This window comes from Trichosurus vulpecula, chromosome 2 (genome assembly GCF_011100635.1).
Source record: "Trichosurus vulpecula isolate mTriVul1 chromosome 2, mTriVul1.pri, whole genome shotgun sequence".
NCBI classification, from domain to species: Eukaryota; Metazoa; Chordata; class Mammalia; order Diprotodontia; family Phalangeridae; genus Trichosurus; species Trichosurus vulpecula.
This window is the reverse complement of record NC_050574.1, coordinates 44884315-44900620: the sequence shown is the minus strand read 5'-3', so window position 1 is coordinate 44900620 and position 16306 is coordinate 44884315. Positions and strand designations below refer to the sequence as shown.

General features: G+C 40.7%; 1 protein-coding gene across 1 annotated transcript in view; it reads right to left on the bottom strand.

Annotated features, from left to right (window-relative positions):
- The window catches only part of VPS13D (vacuolar protein sorting 13 homolog D), a 332377-nt gene that overhangs the window by 249361 nt on the left and 66710 nt on the right, over positions 1–16306 (bottom strand). Inside the window, exons 25-26 of the mRNA XM_036744767.1 lie at positions 13775–13957; positions 4059–4281 (exon numbers count right to left, since the gene is read on the bottom strand). Coding sequence (XP_036600662.1) covers positions 4059–4281; positions 13775–13957 — 406 coding nt within the window. The remainder of the gene's footprint in view (positions 1–4058; positions 4282–13774; positions 13958–16306) is intronic.

Here is a 16306-nt window from a genome sequence, read left to right as displayed (position 1 = left end):
CAAGGAGTGCACTCGTTGTCTTCAATAGTTTAAGGCTATGATATGGGAGAGAGACTAGATTTGCTCTACTTGGCCTCAAAGAACAGATATGGAAACAATGGGTGGAAGCTTTACAGAGACGGGAAGGAGGAAGGGAGGATAAGAGGGAGGGAACAAGGATTTATTAAGTGTCTATTGTGTGCTGAGCATTTTACAAATATGATCTCATTTGATCCTGGGAAGTAGGTACTATTATTATCCCCACTGTGCAGTTGAGGAAATGAAGGTGAGCAGAGAATAAGTGACTTGCCCAGCATCACACAGCTAGTAAAGGTCAGATCTTCCTGGGTCCTGGTCCAGTGCTCTATCCACTGAACCACCTATATTTGAATCAATTTCTCATCAAGGCACAAAAGTCAGAGTGCTCATAAGACACATTTGTCTCAATGTCTGAGGGCTAGAAGGCTTTTTTTCTGGAGTAGTCTATTGATCTATTCCTAGGAAAGAGTGCATTTAACCCAAATCAAGAAGTTCTCATCTTCTCCTTAAAGAGTTTCAATAAAAGCTATTCCAAAGTCTCACTCAGTCCCCAGTCTAAAGTACTACAGCCTTAAAGGTTCAAGCTTCTTCCTTAAGCTGACACCAATCCCCTCCCTATTGTCCATGCTGTCCTGTCCTGCCCTTGAACACAGCCTAAGCATTCCTCCTCCCATCTCATGATACCCATGACCACTGCCCTCAAACTGCTTCCCCTGTGAACTTCACTCTCCAGCCAAAAAGCAGCATGGGAGCAGGAAGGTCTCCGAGCAAACAAAACATCTGTCACAAAAGCCATCTGGGTCAAGTTCAGCACTGCAGTCACTGAAGAGTACCTCAAGCCCTCCTCAATCTGAGTACGTCCACTTCTACTTCACACAGAGACTCCACGTAATTCTAACCAACTTGGTCATCTGGCTTTCTAGTCCACAGCAGATGGAGGCAGCAAACACAGGACCATCAGGACTAGGGGCAAAGACACACCACGAAACAGTGCCATTTGACAGACAATGCAGGAAGAAAGAGTCAAAAATACTCTGAACAGAAGACAGTTTTCTGCCTATCACTGAGGAGCTGAGTAGAAGACAGAGGCTGACGGGTGCACCCAGATTCCATGTCAGCCAAGAGCCCTTGCCAGGGAGGCAAAGTTAGCAGAGGTGGAACCAACATGAACACTATTCCACAGTGGCCCACTTCACCCAACTGGTAACACTTCCCAAGCCTTGAACATCTCCAACGCCAAGGGTTTCTGCTTCTAATTGTGAAGAACTCAGGATGTCAAGTTGGTTGAGGCCTTGCATGTTAAGCACCAAATCACCCTGATCAGGATTTATGACAATAAGAAACTGGATGAATAGAAAGGTCTCTGCAGAACTGAGAGTGAAGAAAGGCCTCCTGAGTGGCTTGGCTGCTGATGCCTTGTTAAGAGTATGGCAAGAAATCTTGGATCAAAGATGTTATCAAAGAAATTTTTAAAATGTAAGAAATGAATTAATAAAAACCTTGATCTTAATGGAAAAGTTAAACAAATAAGTGAATAAATGAATAAAAAAATAACAACTCAAAAAAAGCCAAGGCATCTAGACACAAACTTAAACCCCTGCGATAGCCAGAAGAAAGCTTCACCAAATTACAGCCCAGTATAACTTCATGTTCATAATAATGATCCCTAGGCAGCAAGAAAAAAATCAAATCATGGGCAGTATCTTCCATTTAAATAGACAGCCAAGTAACACTTTTCAAAGATTTCTTTCTAAAATGGTTAAAATAAAAATATGTACCTTTTTTGGGAAGATATAGTTGTATGACAAATTTATTTTCATGAAATACCTCATTCCCCAAAGATAGTGAAGATACACTATACTGGAGATTACTATACTAGGTAGACGAAATCTGTTACAGAAGAAAAAACGTTTGACTCAAATCAAAAGACGTTACAGGCAGAGAACAAAATCACGGCAACTACAAACTCACTATGGTGAAACAACAAGAGAAATATTTATAAATTGCGTATCTTCTGTGATGCTTAAAACTGTTCAAAAAGAAAAGTCTGCCCTTTTAAAAAAAAGTCATTTCTGTCAGTGGAAAAGTAGTGAAATGCAGCTCTATGTGTACGTTAACTTGACCTGTGATCAGAAATATCATGAAAGGGAGATCGGGATTTCCAGTATTCCAAGAATCACTGTGGGGGACATTGGCTTCAGGGTTTGCAGATAAGCTGGAGCTGGCTACACACAGTAGCACTGAGTGTCTAGTTTGGACCACTGAGTTTAATGAGAATGATTAGTCTAATTAAAGGTTTAAGAACAACAGCCACTCTGATGAGCACAAGACAGTTGAGGAGCTAAGTCAGGAAGTGTAACTATCATAACAGGCTCAAAACTCAGTTAATGAACAAAACTAGTCTAGTGTCACAAATTTAGTTAAATAGTAACTGATACTTGATTATGGAAAGGACATCCATTTGTGGCTGGCACGGTTATTTCTCTTAAGTAGCATTTATAATGGTATCTCCATTATATTTTAGATGTTTAATTCATCTTACAAACTTAAGTTAATGTTTTAACAAAGAGTTCTATTTCTTTTTTAAAAAAAAAGACAACTAAACAATGTTGATGCGATTATCAACTTTATGCCATCTGTTACTTATACATGGCTACTGAGAGCAGAATCACCAGCTTAAATTCTATTAGCCAAAAGTATTTCTGCCACCTGGTGTCAGCCATTTGAATTGTAGACACAAAGTTCCTGAAAAAATAAGCCTCTAGCATATGCCTTGTCAATTCAATTCTATTTAAATAGTAGCAATAACCATAACCTCGTGAAAATGTACAGGTAACTTAAAAGACGTTAGGAAGAGCAAAACAAAAACTGCATGGGAAAGTCAGGATCCAGAAAAACTTTGTGAAATCAAATAAGATGGAATTGGAAATGGAGATTCAAGAAATCCACTTCAGAAGAACCTCACTAGGAAGGCACTGTTAGACAGAAATGTATCTGAAAAAGCAATGGAGGTTTTGGTAGATCATAAGCTTCACTGAAACCACGAGTGTTATGAGTGCAAAGAAATCTAAGAGAAGCACTAAGAAGAAGAAGGAAGGAAGGAAAGGAGGGAGGGAGGGAGGGAAAAAGGAAGAAAGGATGGAAGGAAGGAAGGAAGGAAGGAGGGAGGGAGGGAAGGAAGGAAGGAATGAGGGAGGGAAGCAGTTGAGAGTCCTGCTGTTCTCTGCCCTGCTCAGACCATCAACAGAGTACTGCTCAGTTCTGAGGATCACCGGGGAGGAGGGACAAAGATCAGCTAAAGAATGCCCAGAAAGTCGAAGAACTAGAATGGCCAAGGACCTGGAGTACATGTCAAAGGAGACCTGGCTCAAGTGCAGGTGTTTAGCCTGAAGAAGTGAGTAGGACAGTACATCTACCTCCACATACATGAAAGGCAGTGGTAGAGGAGGGATTCCCCTTGTTTTCTGTAGCCCCAGTGGGCCGAAGAAGGAGCTCGGGTGCAAGATGCAAAGAGGTCAGACAGCTTGGCTTGGACGTCAGCAAAGACTTCCTAATGATCAGAGCTACCCCAAAGCAGGATGGGTTGCCAAACTCCCTTCCCCAAGGCTAAACTGGCCTTCTGGGTGCTCCATCTCCTACCTCCCAGCCTTTGCAAAGGCTACACTCCAAGCCGAGAATCATGGCTCCTCACTCCACTCCTTGGAATCCCCAGCACAAGGCAGTGGTACAAGGCAGGCACTAAACAACTGCCTCCTGTGCGCTGGTGACTGCATGTGTGCTGCCCTCCCTGAAGTCCCCAAAGAAAGGCTGGATGCCCTCTTGCCCAGGATGTTGTAGGCTGAGGTATAAGTTAACGAGATGGCCACAGAGTTCCCTTTCAACTACAAACCTCTTGTGCTCTCCGGAACAGCAGCAAAACAGAGGAAAGCTTAACAAAATGCTATTTATTTGATTGACTGCACTCAGCAGTCAAATCAACATGTTCTGTTGGGAAAGGCTGTTTTCCCTGCCCTTCCTTGGCAAGTTCTCTGCCCTCTCACCTGGACTACTGGGAGCTCGACTGACAGGGGACTGGGCCTGCTGCCCTGGCGGGCTGGTCAGAGCACTGGCCGCAGGTTCATTCTTCAGGCGTGCCGAGCTGGTTCCAGCAGGGGGCGTCATGAAAAGCCCCTCGGACTGGGTACCCTTGGAGTCTTCAACACTCACTGTTTTCTTCATGCTGTGTTTGGGAGTACCCAATGGAGAAGACAAAGGGGCAGATTCCTAGGAATGAAACAAAATAAAACCAAAATACAGAAATTAGGACACAGAGTGGGGAGGGGAGCCAGGAATGAGAATTACCATGTCTGTGATATTCCCAGGAAATCCCAGGACTTAAGAACCACAATAACTCCAAAATATTCAGCACTTTTTTCACTCTCCACGTCCCATACCCAAAACATTGCTGCCTAAATACTTTTTTTCAAAGTGTATTTTTTATAGGAATATAACCCAATACTTATTGAAAACTAGTCTCTGAAGGGAGATATCATTTTGCCCAAAAGCAAATGACAAAATGATCGTTGCTTAGGTGGATTTAATTCAGGTTAAATAGAGCATAAGCACAGTCTTCATGTCCACAATATTTTTGACACCTGTAAAAAATGCATACATACATGTATATGTACGTGGTATGTACATGTATTTACTCTTTCTAAAAGAAATCATCCCATGCACTTCTAATGAAATTAGACCCAATTTAAAATACCATCACTCCAAGAGGGATCTGTTTTCAAAGGATCATCTTATGGAAATCTCTGAAAAGGGGACAGTCATGCATTTAAATTTCCAATCTCTCCTTTTAAATATGGAAAGCCCAGGTAAACATCATACATATACATTTTCTTTAAAACAAGCCAATAAATTACTTGTTTTGAGAAGCACAAATTTATATTAGGGGGAAAAAACCTGAACTTAAGAGTCACATGAGATTCATATTCCAATCCCACTTCTGGAACTTAGGTGTATGAGTTTCTCTGACACTCAGTTTCCTCATCTGTAAGTGGGGATAATAATAGTTGGTAGTGTCAACTACCTCTCTGGATTGTAGTCAGAAAAGCTCTTTGTAAAGGTAAAAGCACTATGAAAATGGGAGTTGCTATTAAATCTCTGCTCATCAGGATCAAGAACAGAAAGGGCAAAAGTAAAAGCTAGGAAACAGTTAAGACAATAAAAATCTACTCAATATTACGTATTATATCTTTCCTTAAAAATGCCTGAAAACCTTCAGTCAGTAATTAATGAGGTCAAAGAGAACATACCAGAAAAAACTATATTCATGACACCTGGAATTCAATTCAAAAATTAATTGGTGGCTTTTAAATTGCAGACAGTGTTTCTCTACTAGGAAATAACCAGATTGTCCCATATCTTTTTTTTTCTTTCCTGTATCTGTTACAACCAGAAAATGATTTTATCTTTAATGTCACTATGTCTTAGCTTCAAAGGAGAATAACACCGGTCACCTTTGAAGAAATCTTGGGCAGTAAATATAAAAGAACTTTTTTATATTTGCAAATCCATCTGTAAAACAAATCACTAAATAAATATTATTGTGTTTTGTGCTTAATTAATATTTGCTAAATTTTATAGCCTGAAAACCTCCTTTTTATTTGTGTTTATTTATACTCTGGTTGCATTTTGTTGATCTTTCAGGAAACTCAAGTGTCTTTCATCTCTGCATTTTCTATGTTGTTGCTTAAAATAAATAAATGACTTGAGAAGAGTCTATGGCTCTTGTGGAACAGGATTCAGAAATTATGAATCAAGGACTCAGAGATGACTAACAAAAAGGAAAAAGAAGGGAGATGCAAAACATTCAGACATGTTCCCATTAAAACACAGATTTATGTAAAACAACTCCAAACACACAGGAGTAATGAAATTCAAGGGCAAACAACTCCATCTCTTTCAGATTTGATTTCAGGATGATTTCCTGTTCTCAAACCACTGGAATTCCTATTAGAAGAATTACACACGTGCAAGCTATTAGAGGGCAAATAGAAATGCAAAGCAATCTTTAGTGGCAACTGGACGGAAGTAATCACCCAACTCTTTATTCATTTATTAAATACTTAATCTACAACAATCAGGCTTGACTATGCATAATTGGGTGTACTTCCTAGGTACATTTATCTGAAATACAAAGTCCATAACAAGAGAAACACTCCAAACTTCCCTTATGGAATTCCACAGAACAATCAGTGAAATGGGACAAGATGAATTTTTTTTACAGCATTTTAAGAAACAAAACTATCAAGAAAAATCTATTTAGGGTCCAAAAGGTAAAAAGTTCTTTGGAGTCATCAGAGGAGCTTTTAAATATCGGAAATTACTTATGGACAATACAAGAAAGAAGTAGATTTCTCTACTGATGAAATATTTATGACTTTTATTTTTTGGGTGATAATACATAAATTGACCGCTGAACCCCATAAGGTTTATCATAATTTGGGAGGATGTCAAAGAAGGGTATTATGCTATTATACCTTGAAGCACAAACGATCCTTGTATGTACTGCCACTTAAAATCAAATCCTCAAAAACAAATACAGGGAAATAATTTTATTAAAACACTATGAAATACTTGCTCTTATTTATTTTACTAGAGAAAACAGAATCCCTCTCGTAAACATATTAAGTTCAAATCTACTGCAATTGAAAACACACCACCTATACCTTACTTTAAGCCAATGCATATGAAAATTCAAGTTAATTAAACAAACTAGGGGGTATTTCACTTAACCAAAAGATTTTTCACTTTCTAAAAGCACCCACAAGTGAGTGGCTCTGCTGTAAAAACTGGGGCATGTCACTTTATTACTCTTTATAAAACAATTAGGTAAAATTGGACAGCTCCTAAAGTCCCTACCAGACCTAAAGTGTAGGAGCCTAGGATTCTCTGGGACATATTTATTACGTACAAAAATGGAATTACCTATATGTGGTAAATGTTTAAAGTCCCAATTCAATTTGGAAATGTGGGAACAGTTCAATAAATAGGAAGACCTCAAAGAGAATCCCAAAATGTAAAACAACTTAAGGTGAAGAAGCAAGAAATGGCCCAAGGCATCTTGACCAAAAAGATAAAAAAAACAGTGGGGTGGGGGGACCATTACTATAAAGCAGGCCATTCTAAGGTACTTAAGGATGTGAAAGGAGGCCCAAGACCCATGGGCCTCATAATGAATTCGGTTCTACAGCGGACAATCTTACAATTGAATGCCTACTATACACAAGATACAGTGCTAAGCACTGTAGGTCCAACAACAAAATAACAAAATACTTCCTGCCCTCTACACAGGGGAAAATGAGTTTTCTGCATACACGGTGTGACTCTACAGTAATCAGACTGACTCCTTTCATTCTCCTTACCAATAGCTCAGAACTCATATATTATATATCCAAATATGGAGTATTTCCGAGGCTATTTGTATCCAATCTGCCTCAAATGCCCATCTTTTTAAATATTCTCTCACAAGGATGCTAGAAGGCTGGAAATAATGTAACATTTAGAAGAACACACCTGATGGAGAGCCAAAGGGGGAAGGAGAGAATGTGGTGGATATGATTGCAGCACCAGCAACAATGATTAATATGGGAAAATTGGAGAGAGAGATACAGATCATCTAAGGCATGTGTGACCAGAAAGGTCATGTAGTGATAGCTGGCCACCTAAGCATAACGCTGGTATCCATGATAGCAGAGAAACTTCCACTACCCACACAGGTCCACTGTGGCAAAGGCTAATGTGTGAGGTAAATAAAATGTGAAGACTTCACAGGGAAGGTATGTATATTTGTGTGTACACACACACACACACACACACACACACACACACACACACTAAGAACTGTTTAAAAATCAAGAAATAGGGAAATAGGAAAGTAAAAAAAAAAAATTCTGGGGCCATGAGAGTCTGATGGCTCAGCCTCTGGGAAAGTTTACCCTGAAACTTTTTTGTTGTTTCTTCTGGTTCTGGTTTAAAGATTTGCTCAATAAGAATAGGGTCACTGTGACCTGTTTTCCTTTACTGTAAAAGTACTGCAGAAGAATGGAGAGGGTATCCCTCTCCCCTTATCCTATTCTCCTTCTTTAGATTTAGATGCCACCTCAGTTGTAATCATTAACTAAGGGAATGGGAATTGTAGTTTCTGTGCCTCAATTTCCCGGCTCTTTGTCTAACTTTCGTGCTCAGAGTGTAAGCCCACCTCCCAGCCAATGGTGAGAAGGGTCAGAGGTGGGCGGGAATTCTCTTGTGTTAGGTATAATTATGGGTGCTTTGCCCCTTGTAAAGCACCTCGCTTGCTAGATCTGTTCTAGCAGAGGATGCCCAATTCTCAAGATTTGAATAAAATTTATTTCTGTTCCCACCCTGAGATGGCTCCTTATTATAAATTTAATTGGTGAGGGCCTTTCATCCCACACACTAAGAATCAGCCAAGCCCATGCAGATGGATGGCTGCCTATAGCGGATGTAGGTAGCAGTGCCTTTTTGAGATCCAGGATCCCGCTAACTCTGCTGCCCTTCAGATACAGCCGCCAGAGGAGCCAGGACTCACTTCAACAATGCTAAGTGACTTGAAATGTTTCCTCATCTTCTCTTAGGGCAGCGCCTGCAGAGCAGTAAAGGTTGAACAAAGGGAAATGCCAGCGTGACTCAGAACAGAAAGCCGCAGGCTGTACTCAGGATGCAAAGGTCAAGTTCCATCTCTGGTAGGTATTGATGGTGTGGTTCTGGCCAACCACTTATCCCCTCAGTGTCCCGGGAACTCTCTTAGATCACAAATTACAGATGAGAGGTTAACTGAATTTATGGAGGTATTTCCCACGCTACAAAATTCCCACACTGACGAAGCTCTCCCAAAGAAAACCCCAACTTTATAGTCACATATTTTGGACCCAAAATACTCTTATCCTGATTAACCAATCACTTTATTTGATAGCTCAGAAGACTTTTATCTATTTCCCTAAAAGTGAATTTGTCCAGAAATATTGAGGATCTAATAAAAACTGTATTGCAAAGGCTAAACTTGATTCCCAAAGAATTCTAGACCTGGGTGACATGATGGATAGAGCTCTGGACTTGGAGTCATGAAGCCCTGGGTTCAAATCCTGCCTCAGTCGCTTTCTCACTGAATGACCTGGACAAATCACTTCCCCGTCAGCCTCAGTATGCCTGTCTGTAAAATGGGAAGAATAACACTTGGAGTAGCAACCTCCCAAGACTGTTCGAAGGGTCGAATGAGAATGCTACACAAATGTCCGGTCTAATTATTATTATCATTACTACAGTCAGGTTGGAAAATGTGCACAGCTATCCACAGTATCTCATCCACATTTATGGTTAAGTAGTGGTGTGCTTATTTAAAAAATTAAAAAGTCACACCTGAGACTGGGGAAATCAAGTGAGAAAATCTCGAGGAGCAGTCTACACATATGGCCTCTCAGCAAGCAGGCTTTTCGGCAGTGGTGTCCATCATGTTAGGAAATGAAGAATGAAGAAATTGTTCAAATTAAAATTTCAAAAATTTAGTTGAAAGATAAATATTTTGGAAGAAAAACAGGGAACAAACCATGTCTCCTAAGACATAACTACATAAACTCTCCACAATGGTGCCATCATTTGCAGAAAGTAAAAGTTTTCCATATTAAATTGCTACACAAAGCTATAAAGTTGGAATTAAGAATTACTGTCTTATTCTGCTACTTATGACCTCCTGAAAAGTTCTGGAAATCTCAAAAATGGAACTTTTTCTTCACCTTGAGACAAATGATTATTTCTTTCTCACATTAATAGCCAATTACTAAAACTGGGGAGACTCAAGCTTTTTTTCTCCCTGTCCTATTTCCTTGTCCAATCTCTCAAGGACAGGGCTGACAGGAGACAGGATTAATATTTTCCTCATTCTTGGTACTGCTACTCTACTCAACTACATCAGACTAATCTAAAGTGAAACTCCCTCCTGCTGAGACTTGGGTTGGGGATAAATTCTTTGAATAGAGTGCCCAAGGCTGAGGGTAAGGTAGAAGTAAATGACATAATCAAGGTTCATTAGAATAGGCTCAATTGTAATAGTCATTCTCTCATTAATTGTTAACCAATCACAGCTGGCTGTCACCCTCAGAACACCCCTCTTCCAAGGACACATAAGCCACTCAAGCCCACCACCATGATTGCCTTTGGCATTCAAGAGTGCCACAGACCTTTTTTTTTTAATCAAAATGCTAGTATTATTATTAAAATGACTAATTACCCAGAAATTACATCTCTTGAACTAATGTTAAAAACTGAAATGAAGATATTTCTTATCTCTCAAGTCTAATGTGACTAGAAGAAGGAGGGGCTTAATACAAAACACAACTGGAAACCTTTCTCTCACACATAGACCAGGTTCTGACCACAGAAGCTGTCATCCCAACAGAAGGGCAGCCAACGTTGGTGTCAATTTATAAAACTATCCTGAAGTCTCTCTTCTAGAATTTAAAGACAGAGCAAACTTCTCAGTCATATCTGTGAACCATTCATTAGACTGGGTAAACTAATAGCTCAATGAATCTGTGGTTGTCCAGTTGTTATTCATTCGTATCTGACCCCATTGGGGTGTTTTCTTGGCAAAGATACTGGAGTGGTTTGCCATTTCCTTCTCCAGCTCATTTTATAGATGAGGAAACTGAGGCAAAAAGGGGTAAGTGACTTGCCTAAGGTCACACTAGAAAGTGTCTGAGGTGAGATTTGAACTCAGAAGATGAGTCTTCCTGACTACAGGCCAGCACTCAACCCTCTGTGCCATCTAACTGACCAGCTCAATAAATGCTTGTTGACTAATTAATAAAATATCTCCCATTCTTCTTTATACCCCTCCCTGCCTTTTCCCATTCTTTCACTGGCTCATGAGAAAGGATTCCCAGCTAGGCCTGTGAGAGATGCTGCCAGGGAGGACATTCTGGTTTCCTTGTCTTCAGATCTTCCTTTTTAACTCAGTTTTGTGGCCAAGGGACTACTGGGGGATGGTAATGTGTTGTATGTTGGAACCCCAATGGCCAACTAATTCATCCTGTAGCAAAAAGGAATCCACATATAACAACCCTGTGATCCTATGATTTTTTTAAGCCACCCCAACACTTTCCGTAGGACTTTTTGGGGGTCAAGTGTCTGGGTCACACAAGCCCAAGCCAAAAAACCAGCACAAGGACAAAAGCCTTAGGGTGCTCCGCTGGAGCCCTGTTTCCAAGCAGACCAGAAATGATGAAGGAACACTCCAAGCCCAACAACTCAACCAATTCTGGAGCCACTACTATCCAACTCACAGCTCTCTATCCTTCCCACAAAAATAGCAGTGACAGACTTTATCAAAATGTTTTGCTAAGACCTAGAATATTAACAATTTTGATTTGAAGATCTTTCCCACCCATTAATAGGCCACGTAACCTGCTTACGTCACAGGAAGCCTAAGTTACACGGTGGGAGGAGCTTCCTGACAGGAAAAGGAAGTTATGACACAGAAAATGCTGAGAGAGAGAGACAGAGAGAGATGTTATGGCTGCTAATGGCCGCCCTCGTGATGCTTAGAACTGAACAGGCTCACTTAGCTGTACTGTGAGTTGGTTTTGGGGATGGCGAGGCTCCGGGCTGTGATGTGGCGCATGGAATGTTTACTGCTGCGGCAGACTGGATACATGGCCTGTGGGATCTGGTTCTCCGGTGTCTGAATAAATGATTTACTTCTTCTACCTTCTGTGTACTGTGCGATACAGAACCACACGGGCATTTTACAATTATCATGTTGTTATCACTGCCTTACTGTTTCACCTAGGTAAGCTCAATCTGCAGTGCTATATCTGAGGCAGATAGGTGGTGCAGTACCTGGAGTCAGGAAGACCCGAGTTCAAATCCAGCCTCAGACACTTACCAACTGTGTGATCCTGCCTCAGTCTCTTCAACTGTAAAGTGAGGATAATAATAGCACCTACGCCCCAGGATTGTTACGAGGATCAAATAAGATATTTATAAGCACTTAGCAAAGTACCTGGCACATAGTAGGTGCTTCATGAATGCTTATTTCCTTCCTTCCTTCCCCAGATCTACCTGTCACTTCAGGGATGAACAGGGAAGTATGGCACAGTCCCATAAGAACAGTGGCAGATCAAAATGAGCTGATGCTGTTACAGACAGCCAAGGAGAACAAAAAGATGAAGGTTTTTCTGATTGCTTTGTTTGCCATGTGAGTAAGAAAGGAGGATCATAGAAGGGAGAGAGCAGTGCTATCAGAAATAAAGTGAGTCTGGTACAATCTGCATTTGATGGGGCTGCGCTAGCCCTCTGGGACGCCTGCGGCCTGCTCTTCATGTTTGTTAACGGCCCCTTTAAAGATGCGTTCTGGAATGGTGCCAGAAACTGAAGGGAAGCTCGCACAACTCTCTCTCAAGAATCCACCATCTTTTATTTTTGAAACTCAGGACAAAATCTGTCCTGAACCTGGCAGGACCTGGCCAGGCTCCACCACCTTCCCAAGCTCAGTGATGGAGGTTCGTCCTTCCTGCTGCCTGCTTCTTTCAGAACCCCAGAGCATGCTCTTAGTCGCTTCTCCTCGACCATAAGCATCCACTCCCTCTCAGTCAGCTTTGTTCTGGCCCCTCCCCAGCCAAGAACTAGAGGCTGGAGAAGTTCTGCCTTCTTCCTTCTTCTGCCAACCTGTGCTCTTTGCCTCACCCATAGCTTGTTCCCCATTTTTGTGTTTTCTTATCTTTCCTCCACAGCATCAGGTCATCTTGAGCTGAGGAACTTCCTATACTATTCCCACGGGGCTGTTCCAGGCTCATGTGTTCGTCCCTTATGGCCTGCCTTTGTCTTCATATATGCCTTTGTAAAAATCTAAGGTGTCTGAGGAATTTCTTGCACACTGATCTCACTCTGTTAATGGGAAGGGAGGGAAATGCTAATAACATTGCAATATGTATCCCATAAGTGGTACTTAATAAATGCTTGTTGACTGACTGACTGTTGAAGTACTGAGATAGCTACACTCGGCCAGACCCTCATGCCCACACCCCTGTGTGCACACAGACACACACACAGACATACCACTGACTGCCAATAGTGCATAGATCAAAAGCCCTTGCATACAGTGTAGTGCATGATACATAGTACATTTCTAACAAGAGGAATCACTGTGGTGCACTGGAAAACCTACTTTCTAACCTGGACCTTAGTAGCTATGTGACCTTAAATGAAGTTCTTTCTCTAGGCCTCAATCTCCTCATCTTAAAATATGGATGTTGGGCCAAATAATCTAGCAGGTCCCATCTAACTGCAGATCCTGTGGTACTATCAAAAGGGTGCAGACCTCCATCTGTACCAAAGACATGCTGATTTGCAGGAGGCTCATGACCATAGACGCCTGCCCCAACTTGTCTCTACTCCTCTCTCACACAACTTCTGCCATTTTATCCTGCCATACAATCCCCAAAACTCAAGATAGCTGCATCTATTATTGAGAGCCCCTGTCTCTGTTTATTCATGTCCCTCAGAGACTCATAATTTTGTTGTTCAGAGGTGGATAAAACAACAACCATCCTTGAAAAGGTGTCCACCTTACAATTTAAAATGCCTTCTGATCCCATAGTAATGAATTAAGAAGAGTAAGAAAGCATTGTGAGGTGGGACAAGGACTTTTTTTAAATGGGCCAAACAGAAAAGAAAAATACTGAAGGCTTACCTTGCCTTGCAAGGAGAAGGTCCCAGGGGATCCTGCAAAGAGAAACTTGTTCTTGATTTTCAGTTTCCCCAGATTTGCTACAATTAAATTATTTGATTTAGAACTTTCTGGGATGAGGAGAACAGGAGCACCAGCTTCAATATCTAGAAGAACCCGAGAGCAGCGTTGGGCTTGATCTCTCACCTGTGGTCAGGAAGAAAAATTATTGTTCAAATACTCAAACTCCAAGATATGATGACTCCATAACTAAATCACTTCAGTGTTTAGGTTCTTCAAGGTCAGGGGTCAGTGATCTACTCATCCTTAAGAGATAACAGTCAGTGCTTGACTATTTAGGGTCTAGTTTGTCAAACTGTAGTTTACCTAATTCTGGAGTTCTCAAGCTGGAGCCCATGAATTCTTTTTTTAAAAAATATCTGGATAACTGCATTTCAATATAATTGCTTTTCCTGATAATCTTAGGTATTTTATTTTATGCCCTTGTTCTGCGAAGAGACCCATCACCTTCACCAGATAATCTAAGGATCCCATGACACAAACAAGGTGAAGAACCCCTGCTCGAATGCAGGATTCTCCTCTTCCTCCCTCATCAGTTTTTCGAAAATGAGGTGCTGGAGCAGCATAAATCTGCAAACAAAGACATGGGAGCTCTGCCACAGATGAGCTGTGTGACTCTACACCAAGGTTGTGAACCTGGGAGATTAGAAAGATGGTGATGCCACTGACGGAAATAGGGATATTGCAAAGAGAGGGGTGGGTTTAGAAGGAAGGATGATATCAATTTTAGACATGCTCAATCTGAAATGTCAAAGAACCATCCAATTTGAGAGGTCCAGTAGGGGATGAGGGTGAAGAGGTCTGAAAAGACTGGGGCTAGATATTTGAATCTCTACATAGAGAAGATAATTAAATTCATGGAAGCCGATGAGGATACCAAGGATACTAAGAGAGTACAAAGAAAGAAGAAAAGAGGACCCAGGATCAAGCCCTAGGGGACATCCATGGCTACAGGGTGTGATATGAAGTATCGAGCCAGAAAAGAAGACTGAAAGAAGGGAACCAAAGGTCAGGGTCATGAAAACTCAGCTAGACTACCTATAAGAGGAGAGCCAGTATGATCAACACTGCCAAATGCTGCAGGAAGGTCAAAAAGAACAAGAATCGACAAAAGACAATCAGATTTGGCAGTAAAGAGGTGACTGCTAACATTGGAGACAGCAGTTTCATTTGAGTGATGAGGTCACAAGACAGACTACAAAAAGCTGGTAAGTGAACAAGAAGAGTGGAAGTAAAGGCAAAAAACAGAGTTAGCTTTTTCTAGATTAGAAATTAGAGAAAAAGGATGACAGCCTGATGCAATGATGGGGTCTACTAGAAGACACGAGAGACACAGACAACGCCACGCCGGTAGACAGCAGGACAAGAAGCAGAAGAAAAGGAGAGACTAAAGATGTTTTCAACTTAACACCAACATTTCAATATACAAATGAAAGGAAAAAAGATTTAACATGGTAGCAACAAAGTTATTCCATCTGTATCCACGTCTACATTTCTTAATGTCTTTTGTGCATAAAAAGAATGTTTTACTGACATTTTTTGACATATCTATGACTACCCACTGACCTCCCCCACCAAACCTAAGCTCTCCTTTGTAACAAATATGTAAACCATAGCAAAACCAAGGAACTTACTGAACAGGGCTAAGAATGTCGAACTAATTCTGTAATTCTCATCTATCAAAGGAGAAAGGAAAGAGATACCCTTAACAACTACAGCTGGGAGACAGAGATAATCATAACAGAAAATGGATAATTTCAATTATATAAAATTGAAAAACTTTTGGATAGGCAAAATAAAGTTAGAGTTAGAAACAACTGAAAAAATCTTCATAGCAAAATTTCCCTAATAAAGGTCTATCCAAGAGATATACAGAACTGATACAAATTGTAAGAGACATTTCCCAATTGATAAGTGGATATTAATGCTCCAAATGAATACAATGCCTAAGTATAAAATGTCATGATAAAAAATTATATTAAATATGTAGTGGGAGGGGGCAGAGGGAATGATGCTTATCAGAACAATCTGTTAGAAAAGAAAGAGAGGATAGGATCCAGAGCACAGGTAGAAAGAGGGTTGCCTTGGAGACTACTTCATCATCAGAGAATGGGGAAAGAGGGAGATAATGTCAAGGGTTTCTGATATATGAAGAAGGTGAAAATAGGTGGCTCATGGTGAATTACCTTCATTTTCTTAGCAAAATATGATCAAAAAAACAGCCTAGATACCATCTTTCAAGAAATTATCAAGGAGAACTGCCCTGATATTCTAGAGCCAGAGGGTGAAATAGAAATTGAAAGAATCTACCGATCGCCTCTTCAAATAGATCCCAAAAAGAAATCTCCTAGGAATATTGTTGCCAAATTCCAGAGCTCCCAGATCAAGGAGAAAATACTGCAAGCAGCCAGAAAGAAACAATTTGAGTATTGTGGAAACACAATCAGAATAAACCAAGATCTAGCAGCTTCTACA